This window comes from Lagopus leucura, unplaced genomic scaffold, assembly GCF_019238085.1.
Source record: "Lagopus leucura isolate 7727_CA_CO unplaced genomic scaffold, USGS_WTPT01 Super-Scaffold_73, whole genome shotgun sequence".
Classification (NCBI taxonomy): domain Eukaryota; kingdom Metazoa; phylum Chordata; class Aves; order Galliformes; family Phasianidae; genus Lagopus; species Lagopus leucura.
The window spans coordinates 68,475,356-68,494,243 of record NW_024962252.1 but is presented as its reverse complement, the minus strand read 5'-3'; the positions used below and the strand labels follow the sequence as shown (position 1 = coordinate 68,494,243).

General features: G+C 37.1%; 1 protein-coding gene across 5 annotated transcripts in view; it reads left to right on the top strand.

Annotated features, from left to right (window-relative positions):
- CEP170 (centrosomal protein 170) overlaps nucleotides 1-18,888 on the top strand; it is an 88,222-nt gene that overhangs the window by 10,532 nt on the left and 58,802 nt on the right. For all 5 annotated transcript variants that reach the window (XM_042879818.1, XM_042879810.1, XM_042879804.1 and 2 more), the window contains exons 2-3: nucleotides 11,021-11,166; nucleotides 16,329-16,418. In XM_042879818.1, the coding sequence (XP_042735752.1) occupies nucleotides 11,062-11,166; nucleotides 16,329-16,418 (195 nt within the window). In that variant the 5' untranslated portion in view covers nucleotides 11,021-11,061. The remainder of the gene's footprint in view (nucleotides 1-11,020; nucleotides 11,167-16,328; nucleotides 16,419-18,888) is intronic.

Genomic DNA, 18,888 nt, shown 5'->3' with positions numbered 1-18,888 from the left:
CTCATCTGGAGATCCTAAACATTGAGTGTATAGCCTGGTTCTGTATTATTGTCTGAGACTGTAGTACATTGGATGGATGTGGAGATCAGTTACGTTGATGCCAATAGTTGTCCTCCATGACTCCTGTTTTCGTGTTCTGTGTGCTTTTGTATTGAGTCAGGAGGTAAAATGGAGCTGAAAAATGAAACGTAGATATTAAAATTACTTACTATGTTTGTTTTCATTTTGCTTTTTTATTCCCTTTGGAAAATATACTTATCTTCATACCCACAAAATAAATAATTTCCTGTATTATAGAAAAAGAAATTTGAATTCTTTTGAACGTAATTTAATCTTACTCGGTATCTTGGGACGTGGAATAAATTCCATATATTTCACAATTTTGGGGAAAGTGAAATCACCACCCTTGGGAGGTTAAAAAGTCCAATTTTCTTTGTAAAGTGGTATTTGTTTTCTCAGTACTGGTCAGGACTGCGGTCTGTACTTAGCCAATGCAAATAAAATCTCCTCTTTTTACACAGCATGCAAAACAACTTGGAGTATGCCATATGATGGAGGCAGTGAGAGTGGCAAATGGGGGAGGAAGACTTGACTACGTCTTAATTACGTTCTGCCTGAACTCAGTGTGCAATTATTTATTGTCTCGTTTGCTTATCTTGGCAATAATATAATCTGATAGTGTAGCCTGATTTGGGGGGTGGGCAGAAGGAGGGATTTCTGTAGCTTTTTTAGAAGAATCTTTCTTAAAGGCAATTTGGTTATGGCCAGCCTGATTCATTAGCATGATGGCTGTGCTGCTCTCTGTGTGGCTGGCCTCGTTTAGTCATGGTGATGTAAGAAAATTTCAGAATACTTCTGTGTGCATTTCCTTAACTGAAATGAGGATGATGGGCAAAACGTGAACATTTGATTGTTTTATTATAAACTAAGCTACTTTTAGAGGCAGTCTTTAATTTATGCTTTATTTTAACTATATTGGAAGCATCTTGTGAGAAGCATTGCATTTCAGTGTGGGAATGCTGCAAAGAAGAAAATTCATGAGATCTCATTTCTTACTTATGCCTGTAAGGATTAGAAATGCAAATTAGCCAGCAGTTGGCTTTAATAAATGCAAAATATTCTTATTATCCAGCTCAAAGGTTAGAATAAGATAGCTTTTTTGAAGTCTGAGACTGACTTTATCCTGGTGGCTAATGTCAAGTTTGCTTTTAACAATTTGAGATCTAATGTTTCAACAATACCTTCATATTCTACAATGTAAATATTTTTTTCCTTCAAGTACCCCCTGATTATTTTAACAGTATGCGTATGAGACTGACGTTGGTTGTGAAAGACCAACTATGTACAGTAGCAGCCTTGTGCAAAATTTTCTAAGTGGTCTTCTAAGAACATGTATGTTGACTGTATTATCAGGGAAGATTCCTGTTGTTTTTTTTTTGTTTGTTTGTTTGTTTTGTTTTGTTTTACAAGCTGCTAAATTCTTTATTTCAACTGCTGCCGTTACCTCTGTTTCATTAAATTGCTCTTAATAAAATTCTATCTCCTTGCATTACTAGGAATTGCTGTCATTTCAGTTTGGTTTTGCCCTTGATATCTTCTGAATCTCCCAGGCTTTCTTCCTTCTACTCCCCTGAAAAAGGGACTTCTCTAGCAGGAAAAGGCATGACTGTCTGCGTAGTTCCTCTACTATTTATCTTCCCTTTCTAGGGGTGCTTTACGTGGGAATGGAGATTAAGACTTCTTACAAAGTTTTAAAAATAATATTAGACTTTGTTACAAACATCCTGATTGTTTATTCATACAAATAATGTTATTTTACGTACTATGACATTCAAACGATTGATAGCTGTCAAATAGGCTTTCAGTAAAATTTTTACAGTACCTGTATGTTGGTAGAACAACAAAAGAGAAGATTTTGTTAGTTTTTTCTCTTTTTTTCTTTATCACATCAAAAACAGGATACAGTCTTCCAAGTCATTACCACGGAATCACCATGGTTGGAGAAGACCTCCAAGACCATGCAGTCCAACCCTCCTCATTCCACCAATATTTCCCTGCTAAGCCACGTTCCTTATTACCACTTATAGATGTTTCTTGAACACTTCCAGGGACAGTGACTCCACCACCTCCCTGGCAGCCCCTTCTAGCACTGGACTCCTTTTTCAAAGAAAAAAAAAATTCCAAATATCCAGCCTGAACTTCCACTGGTGCAACATACAGCCATTCCCTCTAGTCCTGTCGCTAGTTATGTGGGACGAGAGGCTGGCCCCATCTCCACACAGCCTCCTTTCAGGTATCTGTAGAGAGCAATAAAGTCACCCCTGGACCTTCGCTTCTCCAAACAAAACCATCCCAGCTCCATCTGCCACTCCCTATAGAACTTGTGCTCCAGACCCTTTACAGCTTTGTTGCTCTTTTCTGGATGTGTTCCAGGGCCTCAGTGTCTTTCTTGTAGAGAGAGGCCCAAAACTGAACACAGTACTTGAGCTGTGGCTTCTTTTTGTCCCTCAGATTTGTCTCTTGTCTCTCACTGTCTGTTGTCCTCAAAATCAAAAACCTGAGCAACTTCTAGTTCAGCCACACTGTCAGCAGAAAGACAAGCCTTATTTCAGTTGCTGTCCTGACAGCTATTTCTGTGTGTAACATCACTAAAATTGGTGTGTATAATTCTGATCTGTGTGGTAAGGAGAAGATGTTCATGCAGCCCCATGGCTGTAGCCACATCGCAAAACAGAAGTGTGCTTCTGTCAGGTGGCGAGACAGAGAAAGGGGAGGGTCTGACTGCCTTTGGTGGAGATCTCAAACTCTTTGAATGCAGGAGGAAAGTCTCAGTCTATCCTTAGTAGCATACGCAGCCAGAAGGCTTGTGTCTTTTTGTAATTAAAATATGAGGGAAGAAATGTTTCTTCCCACAAATGCTGCTGCGGAATTTCCTGTGATGATCTGGCTCTAGGGCACCAGCCTGGACCCTCCTGTGAGGCTGGGGTTTTATCACAGAAAGCACTTCATCACCACCAGCCAGAGACACATAAGAATGCAGCGCTGATGCTTTATTGATCTGGTGAAATGATAACTCTTGTTTTAGATAGACTTAGACAATGGGTAATCTATAATGTGCTGGGTGTGTTAATAGAAGTATATAAAAATAAAAGGGAAAGGGGGTGACTCTGACCTCCTGATGCTCTATAAATGCATACATTTGCTCAGATCTTAATTTCTGTTTTATTGTAAGTATTAAAAAAGAATTGTCCTTAAAATTATTTTTAGAAATACCTTCTTGTATATCAGATCTTGCAGATGTTACAAGTAAACGTCATCTGTACAAAAAAAAAAAAAAAAGGTTTTGTAGACTTGAATTCAAGGAGGCTTAGATAGGCTTAATTTGTTTTTTCTTCCCCTTTTCTACTGGGGGGATGGGGGGAGAAGAAGAAAAGAGGAGGGAGAAGGAGACAAAAAGAGGAAAAGAGCATTTTTGCAGGGTAGTGGCTAACAGGCATTCTTTACTCTTTGTGCTTCCCTTGCTGTGTAGAATTTAGTCTCAGTCACCTCTCTAGATGGATGCTGGCAGAGCTTTTAGGAAAAACAAGGCTTCGGTATGATTTTCTGTTCATTCTTCAGGGAATTATAGCCTTTTTCAGAGCTTTGAGCAAAGATGGGATGTGTTACTTCAAAAACAGAATGAAAACCTGAGGCTGTTATTCAGTTGTCTTATGTCTTAAATTTATTAAAGTTTATCTGGCAAGCCAACAGACTAAGGTCTGTGATTTATTCATTTATTTACTTATATTCAGTGAAGCATTACAGATAGGGGCAGTCATCCTGTACATAATCCTGTTCCCCATTTTAGCAGGGTAAGTAAACTGAATGGATGCTTCACTTATCTTCCCATGGGTTTCCTGTATTCTTCCACATTACTGATTTTCATGTTTGCCATCTAGTTCTACCCTGTTACATCAGTGTAACTCCACCATAATTGTGTAAAAACTTTAATGAAACTAAAGATCTTTTTAAACAAAGTAGTATCATTAGCTATGATCTTAAGAGCACTTTCCTGTTCAGGACTGTAGATACCATTTGAATGGCTCTGGAGGGATCTGTTCAGGTGAATTTTCCCATCAGCAGAATATTTGGTAATATAGCAATTGCAGCTTGTTGGACAGATGTTGAAAATCTGGAGTCCTTTTGGTCAGTTTTTTGGTTCGTAAGCATGTGAGCTCATCTTCACTGTGGGACATTGCAGAATGCAGTTGCAGCTTAGTTTTAAGCATAAGCTACTTTGTTTATACTTCCATCCAATTTGTTTGTTTTAAATTTTGTTACAGTCTTGTATAACTGTAGTTTCATTAAACTCTACAGATATTATCAAGACAGAGTGAAAAGCCTATTAACTTTATGCACTGGTCCAAGCATTACTTGGGCTGTGTCTTTTAATTGTGCTACACTTCTTTGGAAGTATCTTGTGCTGCTTGGCAAGCAAAAATCAAGGCTGAAAGTCTTATTTCCCCTTTTGAAGTATGCTGTCTGTGACCTCAGAAAGTCCACAGATGTTTTTTTTTTTTTTTTCTTCAATTTAACCTAAAATACTTTAATTTTAGATGGGCTTAACACTATTCAGGAGCAACTCTACAAAGTACTGTTATATATGGGATTGCTTTTTTTTTTCTTTATTAGTAAGTTTGCTTAATGGAATAACTGCAGAAATTAGAATAGTTTCAGCCAAGAGACTCTTTCTTGAGGAGCTCTCAGTCTCCCTTTCTGATGTGACAGAAATGTGAGTAATGAAAGCAGGTGATTACGAAAACATCAAGGATAACTTAATGACTACATACCCTACAGTATGAATTTTTATTTATAGTTCATGTGATGGGAGATAAGCTATTTACCTTTGGTTTGGGAAGGTGGTCTTAATTTTCTACAGGCCTACGCCTGTAGCCTTAAACCTTACTTTTAAAAGAATTGCTCAGTGTTACAAAGAAATCATTGAGGCTGTTTGAACACTGTAGTAGTGTGTCAAATTAGGTGTTTTAAGATGAAGTGCTGCTGGTTTTAGAACTCAGTCCAAAATTAAGATACTGTAGTGTTAAATGGGGAACAATAGAGACTGTCTTTTTATTATATACTCTTTGCACAGATGTTGTGCAGCTTTTGCCATAGGTGTTAATGAATTTCTCGTGCTGTGATGATGAGCATGGTAGATAAAGTCAATGGGAAGTTAATAATTCATGAAGGGTTTTAGTGATATGCAATAAATAAGACACAGTACAATCAAGTAATGAGAAGAGAGAGAAAAAACCGTCATAAACTGATTGTCAACTGATTGCTTTAACACAAATACAGTAGAGATCCTGGTTAAATTAATATGCGGTGATGTAGTTAAAGGTTATTTTCTAATAATGTATGTAAGTAGGTTAATTATGATAGTGCATCAAATGCCACTTGTGATCCTGTCCCACAGCAGTGTTTTACAGAGTCGGTTAAATATTATAGTCGTGTTCTCCACTCATCTTCCTAGAGTTCCATTGGTTACCTTTACAGGTTACTTTTTAATACCAATGATATTGATGCAGAAATTTTCTCGGGGTTGGAATTAGATTTACTTCTTTCTTTGTACAGCATGGATTTCACTGTTTCAGTCAAAAACAGAACTGTTGGCAGTAGCATTCTTAGTTCCCTCAGACAGTTGGTTCAGCAGCCATGGTGGGCACTTTCTGATGGGCATTGTTTGCCGACAGCATTTTTTTGTGAACTTGGAATCGACTTCAGTTTCAGGCCACTTCCAGTCGCTGCTGATGCTATCAGTGCTCTCTTAAGTCGGTTTTCTCTTTTGTCATGACTTGCATCCGATGTCTTTTTCCCTGGAGTCCTCACAGCAGTTTGCAAAGCTGTTCAGGTGTCTTATGTGGCATTCTCTTCCTCTGGCCCTACCACCAACAAGGGATGAACTGAGAGTAATGAGGAAGGGGTACTGGTTTTGGCTCTAACTGGCCTAGCAACATTACAAAGCAGTATTTAAGGCTCTGTGTAGGCAGATGACAAGAAAATTCATCTGTGTACTTGCTTAACTAACATACACATGAAAAGTTTTCAGAAGCCTTTTTCTTGCCTGCATTTGGGTAGATTTGCACGAGAGCAGTAGTGGAAGGTACGAACTGATACTGAGGCCTCATTCACATTTCAATTACCAATTTATGAGCATTACCAATTCATTTCAATTACCAATGTATGAAGTACTGCTTCTAATTATTATTTTTTTAATGCCAGTAAGATAGAATATTTTACCTTTTTTCAAAAACATTTGAGCCATTTTTTCCCTGAAACTTCCACATATATACTGTACTTTGCTTCTTTGTCAGTTATATGGCAAAGACTACTTAATATTAGCATAATTTTAGCAGCTGGAAGAGGAACTTAGAAGTTCAAATACTGGGCAGTGTAGGGATTGCAGTTCTGTCAATATTGTGTATCAGCTTGATGCAGAGGTTTTTGCGTGTTGTTTAAAAAGAATATGCACTGTACAGTAATAGGATAATTGTGTACTATTAAAGCTATATGATTTTCAGTTGTTCTGTGGAAGACTGTGATGCTTAAAGTCTGAATTTCATCATATATTAGCTTTAGTTTTAATTTTAAAAGCAGCTTTTGTTCTTCCGTAGGGCTGATGTCTCGCTTCTGGAAAAAACTGTTGGCTGTTCTCAGTGACATGCAAATACAAAAATGTAGCCTGTAGGTTGCTCAAATGAGAGATTATTAAGGATTTTTGCTGAATCAAAACTATAAGCTTGGCAATGTTTTTCTAGACATATTAAAATTGGTTACACCCATCTCTTGGCTACATAATATAGAGCTTTATTTGTTAGGACTGAATTATGTTTACAGTCTTATGCAGCCAATTTTCCTTTGCTGCTGCATCTGTTTCAAATGACTTATGACCTGTGTGTATTTCCTTACACGCTGACTATTGCTTTTTGAAATTGCTAGTCCTTGACCATAAAGTGCTATTTCTTCTGCAAATGAGGAAACATTTCACTGTTGCAATGGAAGTCTGATAAACAGACATTCATGGTACATAGAATGAAACACTGCTTTGGATGATCAAGTCTCAGTAATTATGTTTCCTGTGGTAAAGATTACAATCCAGTGCCACCCAGGTATCAAAGTCTGGGAAAGTGTTTAAAATTCATTCATCCTAATGAGTTTGGTAAGTACCTCGGCTAAAAGAGTTATCTGTCCTGTAGCAGTGCAGGTCCATCCAGGCCACAATCCTGTTCCCCATGAGCACAGGCTTCATGAGGAAAGGAGTGTGTTAGCTGTGGTGATATCAAGTGACAACTCCCTAGAGCCTTACTCCTGACTCAGGCAGCTCCTGAACCAGAAATGGGATCGTTGCATTTAAATGGCATAATTATTTTTCTCTTCCTTGAATGCTTATTGCATACTGACCCAGCATAACCTTTTAGTATCCATAATGTCTCATTGCAAGAATTATCGTGGCCTAAAATTGCCTTGAGTAAAGAGCTACTTCTGATAACCATTTTGCATCTGTCCTGTAGTAATTCAGTTTGGTGTCTCCCAGACAGTGAGCAATCATTCATCCCCTTATTGTTCAGAATCTTTCCACTACAGTCAGAATACTTAATACAGCAGTATATATAAAACATTAAGCTTTCATGAACTTTTCAGGCTTCAGTGTAATTGTCCATATATTGTCTATGTTGATTGCTCCAAAAGTAATGCCTCCTACAACACGTACAAGGAGCTCAGTAACACTACTGGATAGAGCAAATTCTCAGCTACGAAAGTATTTTTCAATATAGTCACCATCAATGAACAAGAACCTGCATGCTGCACTTTGGTCAGTGGAGGTGACCCACATTTGCTGTCTCCACTGCTGAAACGCATCATGCTCTGCCTCACTGTACTCCCTTCACTGTTTGGACTCCAGAAACATGCAGGAAGTGTTATTGAATGTCAGCGGGTGCCATTTTTCCCCTTTGCAGGGTGAAATTAAATCCCAAACCTTTGCTTCAGATGCCATTGTGCCAGACTACCCTATGCTGCCATCTATCACAGGGCAACAGTGTGTAATGGAATGTTGGCAGGGAGCTTCAACCTCTACTGCCGTAGCACCAGCATCCACCCCTGTTGTCGAGGCCGTCATACTAAAGTAGGAGGCATTGCTTTCAGAGCAGCTCTTGTAACTAATGAGAAGCACCGTTTCATATAAAAATTTCAGTGCACTTACTTTGCTCTGGTATTAATAAATAACTGTTGCTACTGTATCTTATAATTTCAGTCACTTTTGCCATGTGCAATTTCAGCCAAGCTTTTTTGATCAAAGGCGTTGGTTTATTCTAATGAATACTTGAAACTTAAATATGTATCTGGGTTGATGATTTGTCACAGTAGCAGCAAGCACTGTTGGAAAAGAACAGTATTAGCTTTGATAGAAATGGTGATGGACTTTTAACTACGAATGTGCTGCCAAGCTGTGTGGCAATGATTACTCTGTATAATTTCTTTTTTATTTACTTATTTTCAGATAGCTTAGTTTAATGTGCTTGTTGTCAAGCTTTGCCATTTGTCGGAGGTTTGAGGGGGCTTAGTAGCTGTTGACCTACTTGTCTGTTTTAAAAGTAAAAATAGTTCTTTTCTTGACAGTCTGTGTAAACAAATGTATAGTATGTGATTATGAACTTTTCAAAATAGCATATATGTTTGTACATATACACATACACATAAAGAGCATAATATTTGAGGTTTGGTATGAATTTGTGGTTAGTGTTTGATGACCTCATGGTGTAAATGGTATTTTAATAAACAGATGGGAGACTTAACGGGTAGTAAAATATGAACTAAATGAAGAGCTTTTATATTGACCAGTATGCTTGCTTTCAGATACCCATATAATTTGCTTGTTAAAAGTGGAAACTTGGGCTAGCAATCTTCATTACTTTTTTTTTCTACAAAAGAATGCAAGGATATAATTTAATTAAACTTTTTATTTTCTAGTTTTAAACTAGATTATATTAAAAATAAAAAGTTTAATTTCCTTGAGGGCTATTGAATACACTATTGTAATTATTAATATACTTACAAGGGATCTAGATGTATTTAAATACGCTGTGGGGATGTTATTCTTGTAGATGCAATTTGTTATTGAAAAGTACAGTGTAGATGGTTCACCGTTTCTTCCATTGAGCTGGAGAGCATGAATTAAGCATTGGCTTCATTTGAAGAATCTGTTGTAATACAGCTGTGAGAAGGTAATCCCACCTGATATTGTGTATATGAAAACACACTCCTGCAAATACCAGTGTATACTTTTAATGAAATAAATCTTTAATACATTCAATCCTCTAATTTCTTTCATTTGAATTCCATTTTTTTAATTGGTTTCACAGTTTTGCTGGTTCATTTCAGCACTTCTGTTGCAAGTTGTAGACTTAACTGAGGCCTGTTGTGTCGCTTTTAGATGCAGTTTTGACTTTTGTTGTTCTTCTTTATGTGCATTCATGATTTACAGTCTCACCTTGATGATAGTTTGCCTAATGGGGCAATGGTGGTGACTTATTCAGTGCTTACACATTAGCCTGGTTTTGAGAACCTTGAAGCATCCTTGTTAGAATGAAGATTATGCTGAAATCTGCTGTAAGTTTACATCTATTTGGAGTACTGTTGCTCAACTCAATTTCACTAAATGACACAAATGAAAGAACAGAAGTATCAGGTGTTTGGTACTGAGAAGGAATACAGACTGGTTGCTTTCTATATTCTTTACCTTCTCTTAACAAATAGGGAGCAATAATGAATGAATGGTATGATTATTTTGTGTTACTTTTTCTTAAAGAGAGATTTGGAACACTTAAAGTCTGTCCCAAGTTTCAACCATTGAATTACTCTAGAGAGCGCTTTTAATTGTGCTTTTGTTCAGCGTCAAGTTGGCCATATTATGTGAAGGACTTTTCCATAGACTAGTATATATTTATCAACTTTTCAATCTTTTGCTTCATCTTGTGTCTTTTATAGCTTTTTAAATGATTGTATTCTTATTTCTGTCTATCACTGTCTGTCATTTTGTCAGTTGGTGAGTTAAGCCAGAGCTCTATGCAGAAAAGACTGCACCACTGATGTTCATCAATACTTAGTAAACATTTCTGGAAACCAAATACTGTATGTGAGCACAGGGAGGTGCTGCTGCAGATTGTTACAAGCACAGCATGCAGGCTCTTGTTCATCACTGGTGAAAATGCACAGCTAGTGGTGGTGATTGTTGAAAAACAGTGTTTTGTTGCTGAGAGTTTGCTCTGTCAACTAGTGTTATTGTGCTCTCTGTATCGGTTGTAGTTTCCATGGAAGTAAATAGGAGGCATTACTTTTGGAGTGACTATGTATTATAGGAATGCTGCTTTCTGGTTTGTTGCTCACAATTAATTTCTTAATTGTTCATCTTGGTCCATATTGTTCACAATTGAAAATGTGTTCTGCTGAATTTCCAAGATAAAATTTTTTCCCAAGAACATCTAACAGTAAATAGGATGAAAAAATCAGGTGCTGTGCAGAGAAGTTAAGCTTAAAATAGAATAAATTTGAAGTAGTTCTTTTTCACTGGAAAATATGCACACCACACATGCACATTGCTGTCTCTTGTGAGTGTTTGCCATGCTGTTTATTGACTGTGATAGCAAACCATTTATGTAGCAATTATCTCAATAATAAGTGGTTAAATGTTAAAAGCTTTCTGACAGCTTGATGTATGACTGGCATTAGCCCTATGCTCATTTGTTTTGAAGAAGCTTACCTCTGATTGAGTTTGCCTCATTGCATGAAGCAGAGCATCAGGACTATGGAAGTCTGTAGCCTGTCGCTTCCTCCAGTTGCTGGCGTCAGTGCCCGCTACTGAGAGATGCTGTATTTTCAGAGGCTTTATGTATTCTGCTTGCAGTGTTTGCTGAGTAGGAACTGTAGCTAAAAATAATCAAAATGACTTTCTGTGTTCCTCTTTCTTTCTGTCTTGCTGCAGGATGACGTAGCTTTGCCAAGGATTTATCAGCTAAGCAGAAAATGAGCTTAACATCCTGGTTTTTGGTGAGCAGTGGAGGCACCCGCCATCGGCTGCCACGGGAAATGATTTTTGTTGGAAGAGATGACTGTGAGCTGATGTTACAGGTAATTGCATCAGCCTTCCATGTGCAGCTGCTCAAATCTTGAATGAGTTTAATGCTGTGCATGAAAATGAGATTTGCCAGATGTTGGGTGGGGTGATAGTTTTGATTTATCTGTTGTGTTCATACAGAAAGTTAGAGTATATTGCCATCAATCATACACTTACTGTTGAAGTGTAGAGGATCACATTTTCTTTATAGAAATTTCATACTGAATGCAAGAATAGAAGGCTGGAGAAATTTTGCAATATGATCAGTAAAAAATCAGCTGCACCCTTAATATGTGATAACGCTACGTGCACCGGATGCTTTTGAACAGAGCTTTCTTTTTTCTTGTAATCTAATTTAGTCACATGATTTGATGTAACTCTGTCTCCGTGTCCTGATCTCCTTGTACAAAGGCAATGAAATCAGTAGAAAAGCTATTTCCTGTATCTCTAAGGAATTTGAATGACTCAATCTCAGTAATGATTCCGGTTCAACTGTAAAAATACGAGTCTGTCAGTTGAATACTTCAGTAGCTTCCTCAACTTGTGAGTCACTGTGGGGAACTCTTAGAGATGTGTAACTGTATTGCTGTGCAGCCATACAGCAGGCACTCTGCTTTATCAGAGCTGTAGTCCTCTGAGCTGCTTTCCAGTGTATGTAGTTTTTAATGGTGAATGCTGTTATTTTGGGGAATCCTTGTCTTTGATTAATGTAGAACTCTTATGATGATTAAACTTTCATATTCTTAGTGATTCCTACCATTCAGTAACATATTTACTTTTGAATTCTTAGTTGTCAGGAATTGTATATGTAGCCATTAATAGCCAAGTTGGAATCCTGTTTGCAAATGAAGTGCCTAGAAACCTGTTTTTTATTTGTATTACTGAGAGTGTAATTTCAGTCCAAAGTCATGTCAACCTCAAAAGATATCCAAAGGGTTTGTTGGTGGTAGAAATGCTTTGTCTCTTATAAAGTTGAAAATACTCTCAATTTCTCTTACAAACAAAATAAGAACAGGCAGTATGAGGTCTTCGGGATTTGTGCATGAAGTATTTGTTTTCAGTAGGAAAAAAAATAAAGGAAAAAAAGCAAAAATAAGGTGGCAAAAATAAATAAAAATAAATAAAAATGAAAATTGCAACTGATTCCTACACAGGATGTTATAATTAAAAAAATATTCTGGTATAGGTCATGAAACTGAGAGCAAAGTTGGCTTTTTTGGGATGGGGAGTGAGATGGCATTTTTACACGTTATATAAGCTTTTTTTTTGTTGCTCACAAGTTGGAAAAATGTAAAAGTTTTAACAGTTTAAAGGTAGTGTATGGGAACTGCTGAGTCACGGCCTGAACCTCTGATTAATCACCTGAGGTGAGCCTTGAGTCAGCCAGAGGAGCACAGGTGAAGGCAATTCAGCTGTGCTGCCGGAAGGGGTGGAGCCAGGCTCCACCCCTCCTGGACCTATTTAAGAGCTGGCTACCAGAGGGGAAGGATCTCTTCTGGAGATCCTCCTCTTTTGGTATCTTCTAGTGAGCTCAACCCAAGGGTAAGCTCTTCTACTTATTCTCTTTTGCGATCCTTGTTTGCTTTTGCCTTACTCTTTTGATTATATTGCAATTATAACATCTTGGTTATACAGGTAGTAATATGCTACAAATAATTTATGTTAGTAAGGCAATTACGGAAACTGATTCTCATCTCCCCTTCCCAACAGTAAATATTATTTCCTGTTTAATCTATACAGTTTTTCTTGCCAGGTAAAATAACAGAGTTGCAATGAGAAAAGAATGTGACTGATTAGCTACAAACTTTGTATTAAAATACACGTGTGTGTTTTCAGTTGGGGCTAATTAAGTAAAATCATAATTTTTACAATAATTTTATGTTGATTGCAACTGGTAGTGTTAGTTTTATTTGAATGTAAAATTTTTGATCAGTCTGATGTTAGAGATGCAGATTTCATTCCTAGATGCTAGATGAAGTGGAGTGAATTTCTTAAAGACAGAGATTTCTCAGCACTTTGTCTCTTTATTAAATGCTTTTTCTTTAATTATCATTCCTAATACCACCATCTCTACTTCTGTGCCCTCTTCTATCATACCTTTTAGCCTTTTAATATTCACTTGGATTGGCTGACTGCAAGTCTCAGCAGTAGTAGGGCAGCTCAATCTCTCACTCAAAAAAGTGATTTGGAGATATGCTTTATATAATATATACTGCAGCAAATCATTTTATCCGAGTTCAAAAGACTAAAAATTCTCTGTTGGTAGAATGATGGAATGGTTTGGGTTGGAAGGAACCATGCAGATCATCTAGTTTTAGTCCCCCTGCTAAAAGGCAGGGACACCTCCCCTTAGACCAGGTTGCTCAAAGCCCCATCCTGTCTGGCCTTGGTTGCTTCCATGGAGGGGGCATTCACAATCTCTCTGGGCAACCTGGTCCAGTGTCTCTCACTTAAACAAACTTTACTTAACCTTCAGTTAAGTAAGCTTGAGTTCCTTGCTATCCATCATTTTCCTTAAATCTCTCCATAACTGGAGATTGTGTAATATATTTTCCTCATGCCACATATATATATATATATACACACATATATATACATATATACATATAATATATATATATGTAATATATATATAATTTCCTCATGCCACATATATATATATATATACATATGTGGCATGAGGAAAATATATAATAATATAAATATCATATATGTATACACAGACACACGCATATATAAGTGGTGTATTGTGGTTTTGCGGTTTTCTCATTAGTAAATAACGTACTTTAATGGTCCCTATCTGTAACTGAGCAGTCTTTAGAGTGAAGCTTATTGCCTGAGCATTTATTATTTTGTTACAAAACTTCAGTCATCAACACTTCCAAAAGCAGCTGCCTGCTGGGTGGATATTATGAACAGTCATTCATGGATGTTATTGTCTGTTGACTTTAGAGGTAGTTAAAAAGAATCAAGAGGCCTTGTGATTTCAAGAATATTCTGTGTAGCCTGCTGCTAGGTCTACATGCCAGCATGAATGTGATACCACATTGCTGAAGGGGGAGGAACCCACCAAAGGAGAAGCTCATAATGTGTTCTTGTTCTGTATGTATAGCTCTTTGTGCAGGACCTTCCATTCCACTTCTGACAGCTTGGTTGTTCTCTTACTGCAAAGCATGTGGACAATGCATGATAAAGAAAGTGGCTTTTAATGCTTTTATTCATAGTCTTGTCAGAAAGCGTGTTACAGTAGCCTTACTAGAGAGCATTTTCACTCTGTCATGTGTTTTATAGAATTAGACCTCAGGTCATGCCTACCCACTATTCGTGTGGTGGGGGTTTTATTCATGTCTGGGAATATAGATTTACTTCTCACAGTAAACTCCTATCTTCGTAATATGTTTTGTAAATATTCTAAAACAAACTTGAAGGGTGGCCCCGTGTGAGCCTCGTGAGGTTCAACATAGCAAAGTACAAGGTTTTGCACTTGGGTCAGACTAATCCCAGATAGGTGTACAGACTGGGAGAAGAACTCCTTGAGAGTAGTCCTGTGGAGAAGGACCTGGGCATCCTGGTGGATGAAAATCTGAACATGAGCCAACAGTGTGCTCTTGCAGCTCAGAAGGCCAATGGATCCTGGGCTCTATCAGAATAGGAGAGGTGTGGCCAGCAGGGAAAGGGAGGTGATTGTCCCTCTCTACTCTGCCATTGTGAGTACTGCATCCAGGAAAGATGTGGAGCTGTTGGAGGGGGTCCAGTGGGAAGCCATGAAGATGATCAGAGGGCTGGAGCACCTCCCCTGCAAAGTCTGAGGGAGCTGGGCTTGTTCAGCCTGGAAGAGAGAGGGCTGCGAGGAGACTTCACTGAAGCCTTTGAGTATTTAATAGGGGTTTATGTAAAGGAGGGGAATCAACTCTTTACAAGGATAGGCAGTGATAGGATAAGGGGGAATGGTTAAAAGCTCAAGGAGGGAAGGTTTAGATTGGAATCAGGGAAGTTCTTTACAGAGAGAGTGGTGAGGTGCTGGAACAGGCTGCCCAGAGAGGCCGTGGATGCTCCGTCCCTGGAGGTGTTCAAGGTTGGATGGGGCCCTGAGCAGCTTGGTCTCATATTAGATCTGGAGGTGGATGGCCCTGTCTGTAGCACTGGGATTGAAATTTGATGATCTTGCGGCCCCTTCTAACCCAAGCCATTCTATGATTCTGTGGTATGCAGTGACACATAAAGGTAATATAATAATTGTTTAATAAAGTAATATATAGTTGAATAAAGTAATTATTAAAAGTTCAGTGAAAGCATTTCCTCAGAAGCTATGATTGCATGGCCTGATGCCTTGATCTTGCTAATGCTTCTATGACCTGGGATCCTTAAAACTGGCAGACTGCAGGTGCTAGTACAGGAATGAGCCTAGAAGTCATTCTCAGTGCTATATAGGTCTGGGAATTTGGATCTTAGGGAGATGGTTTTCTCAGAGAAAATAGCAACAAGGTTTGTTCCTAATTTATTGTTCACATTTGGAAGCAAGTTTTATTTAAAAAAAAAAAAAAAGGAAGAATTGCTGAAATACTTATAGAAGGAAATGAAAAATTAAAGAAACAAATCAGAGACTGGGAATAGGAACTCAGGAACCACTTAGACATTTAGCGAAGAGGTTATAGATAATTTGTTCATAAAGTTAAGATCAAGTAGGAAAAAAATGAACGTTTGTATACTGCGGTAAGAATCCCAGACAACATAGTGAAGGGTTTAGAAATGCATGACAGGAAACTGCACATTTTAGAGAGAACAGCTATACCAGAGAACTATAATCATGTTTTGATATAAGCATGCAGTTAAAGGGAGAAAGAGCGAGAGAGAAATAAAGGTGAAATTGATGATGCAAGATTAAACATGAGTAATAGCATGGGGAAAAGAAAAAGAAATTTTTTTGATAAGATATGGCTGGATGTAACTTAGAGTCACATTTGAGGAAACATTAAAAAAAATTATTATGAATTTTATGATTCTGCTATGAGTACTCAGATTTCGATATGGTTAGAGATCAAGTTAGTGGGGGATTAATTATTTTATGCATAATTAGAAAGAATGCATGAAAATGACATAGTTATTTCTTAGAGTAATCCAATTTTATTCTCTTTTGATCTGTTTTTGAAATACTTTTTTATTCTTGTTATTTTAGTCACGAAGTGTGGACAAGCAACACGCTGTACTTAACTATGAACCTTCTACAGATGAACACTTAGTGAAGGATTTAGGTAGCTTGAATGGGGTAAGTTAACATTGGAAACTTTTCTTTTGAACAAATAGACAGTGAATTAACAAGCATTAATTAATATTTTCTTCATTCAAGTTTTAAAAAGAGGGAAATGTCTGAATAAAAAGAAGTTGTTTTGTGGAGCATCAATTACAGGACTGACATAAAGTCCTTTAGTGAAGAAGACTTGGCAATAGAAAAAAAAAATCTCAGAAGAATACAAAGATATATTTAACTCTTCTGTATTTCAGAAACGTAGAAACAAACACTCTTAAATTGATTATATACTTATTTTTTTTAAAGGCATTTTAATCCCTAAAATTTTTCTGTAAGAAATGGATTTCTATTTCACAGTATTCCTTACTATCCTTTTATCATACAGATAAGAATGTTACTGTACTCTGTATGTGAAAACAGATTTTAAGTATACAATAGCTGTGTTGCATGTAAGCTTACTTGTATTTTATATTGGCATATTCTTTCTCAATATCCTTGTGTCACTTTTTGAAGCTCTTTCAGTATTTCTTGGAGCTGTTTAGAGATGGTGGTTATGGTTGGTATTTTCTCTGTCTACGTCATGAATGTGTGTTGAATACACAGTATTGTGAGTTCATCTCTTTATCAGGAGCTTACTAAATATTGATTTCAGTAAATATTACCAAATGTTTAAAAAGATATGAGGAAGAAATGTCTCCTAACACTGATTTCCAACTTGGCATTTGGTCTTGAAGTGCTTTTCAAAATAAATTCTCAGACTGCCTTTATTAGTTTTTTGTATTTTAAGATACAGACCTTTAGATGTCTTCAGGTGCCTCAGCCTTCCAAAGAGTCAGAGCCTCAACTCCATCTGAAAGCAGTGTAACTTCTGAAGTGTTTGGATTTCCTTTGAATAGTTACATGCAGATGAGAACTTTGCTCCTTAAATATTTAATATACTTCTGTATTTTGAAAGTCAGTGCACTGTTTCAGGGAAGTGATCAAAATGAATTCAGCTCATAGTAATTTCTTGTCGTCACTTGATTTTATTCCCTAACTTTGTTACTCTTGTAATCAATAGGTATACTTCATTTTCATCATCTTCTCACAAAATTTGAGTTTAATTAAAAAAAAAAAAGTGTTTTCACCTCTCTTCACTTCTGATAAAGAACTTTCAGTTATTTGATTCACTTGATCTGATTCATTCTCATGTTTGAGCTGCCTGTTCCTATGTGGCTGTTTATCCAGAGACATCACAGAAACTCCTTCTTCCCATAGTTCTGGGAATATTAAATCTTAAAAATATAGTCCTTGCTCATTGTCTTCACAGTGCTTCCCTTACTATCTGTTTCTAGTTGTGCTTTGTCTTACATACCTCTGCTTGTTTGGTTTCAGATACAAAATGGTGTATTTCTTCTATACAGCAGAATACTTCAGCAAAGTGGTGTGGCAGAACAATATAGACAATGCCTCTGTATGCTACAATGAACTAATAACTAGGCAATAGGTCTTTTCATCCTGCTATACCATTTGCTCTGAACATTAGATAGCGATATGTGGCTTTGAATGATGTTCAAAATGACAAAGCATAAACTGGGGAGGAGAGTGTGTAGAGATGGAAGTTTAAAACAAGATCCCAAATTTCTAGCTGATACTTTCAGACCACTGATCTTTTGTTTTTGATTTTAACTTAACATTTTAGGTGGTTAGGTTTCTGTAACTGTACCTCATTGCATAATTCAGCCAACTTGTGTGTGCAAAGGCTGTTTTGAAGCCACCTTTGGAAAATAGTATCTGTTGTTGGGATCAGGGAGAGAGCTACTAAATCTAGTGGTATCTGTGATAAATTACTGAGAAAGCTTCCTTTTGCTGTTGCATTGAAGTTTGCCTTGTTTTGTCAGATTTAAGTGATGACAGTCTGTAGAAAATGAGAGCTGAATTCTATGAAGAGTTCTTCGTCTATATATAAGCCTTCTTGTTACTGTAACACAGATAAGACATTCCAAAATCTGACTTTTTTTCTTTTGCTAACTTTAATATTATTGTCTTTTTTTTTCTGAGAAATCCTTAGTAGAGTGACATTCTGCTTTTCAGGATGTTCTATTTTTATTTTTTTCTCCTCCTTTTTAATCATTCCAGGGTATATACATCCATTACTCTGCTCCCTTGCTTCATCTCCCCATCTTAACTTTTGTCAGGGATATATGTTCTTTAATCTTTGAAGAAATTTAAAATCAACTTTATGAGTATCTGTTTTTCTCCATTGTCACTGAATCTGCGCCATTGTGTTGTTCCTAAGTTTGACAGATAACTTTTTTTAGCATTGTAGCTAATGCTTTCAGCTGCCACCTTTGCTTACTTAAGAGTGCTCATTTCCTCACTACGCTGAGTGAAACAGCTGAAGTTCTCTCTGGCATTTGAGGATCCGGGTTCTTCAGACGCTTTTTATTTTACCCAGTCATTGTTCAGGAGTGGCAGCTTATTTTTGTGCTTCTAGTGAAGATCATAA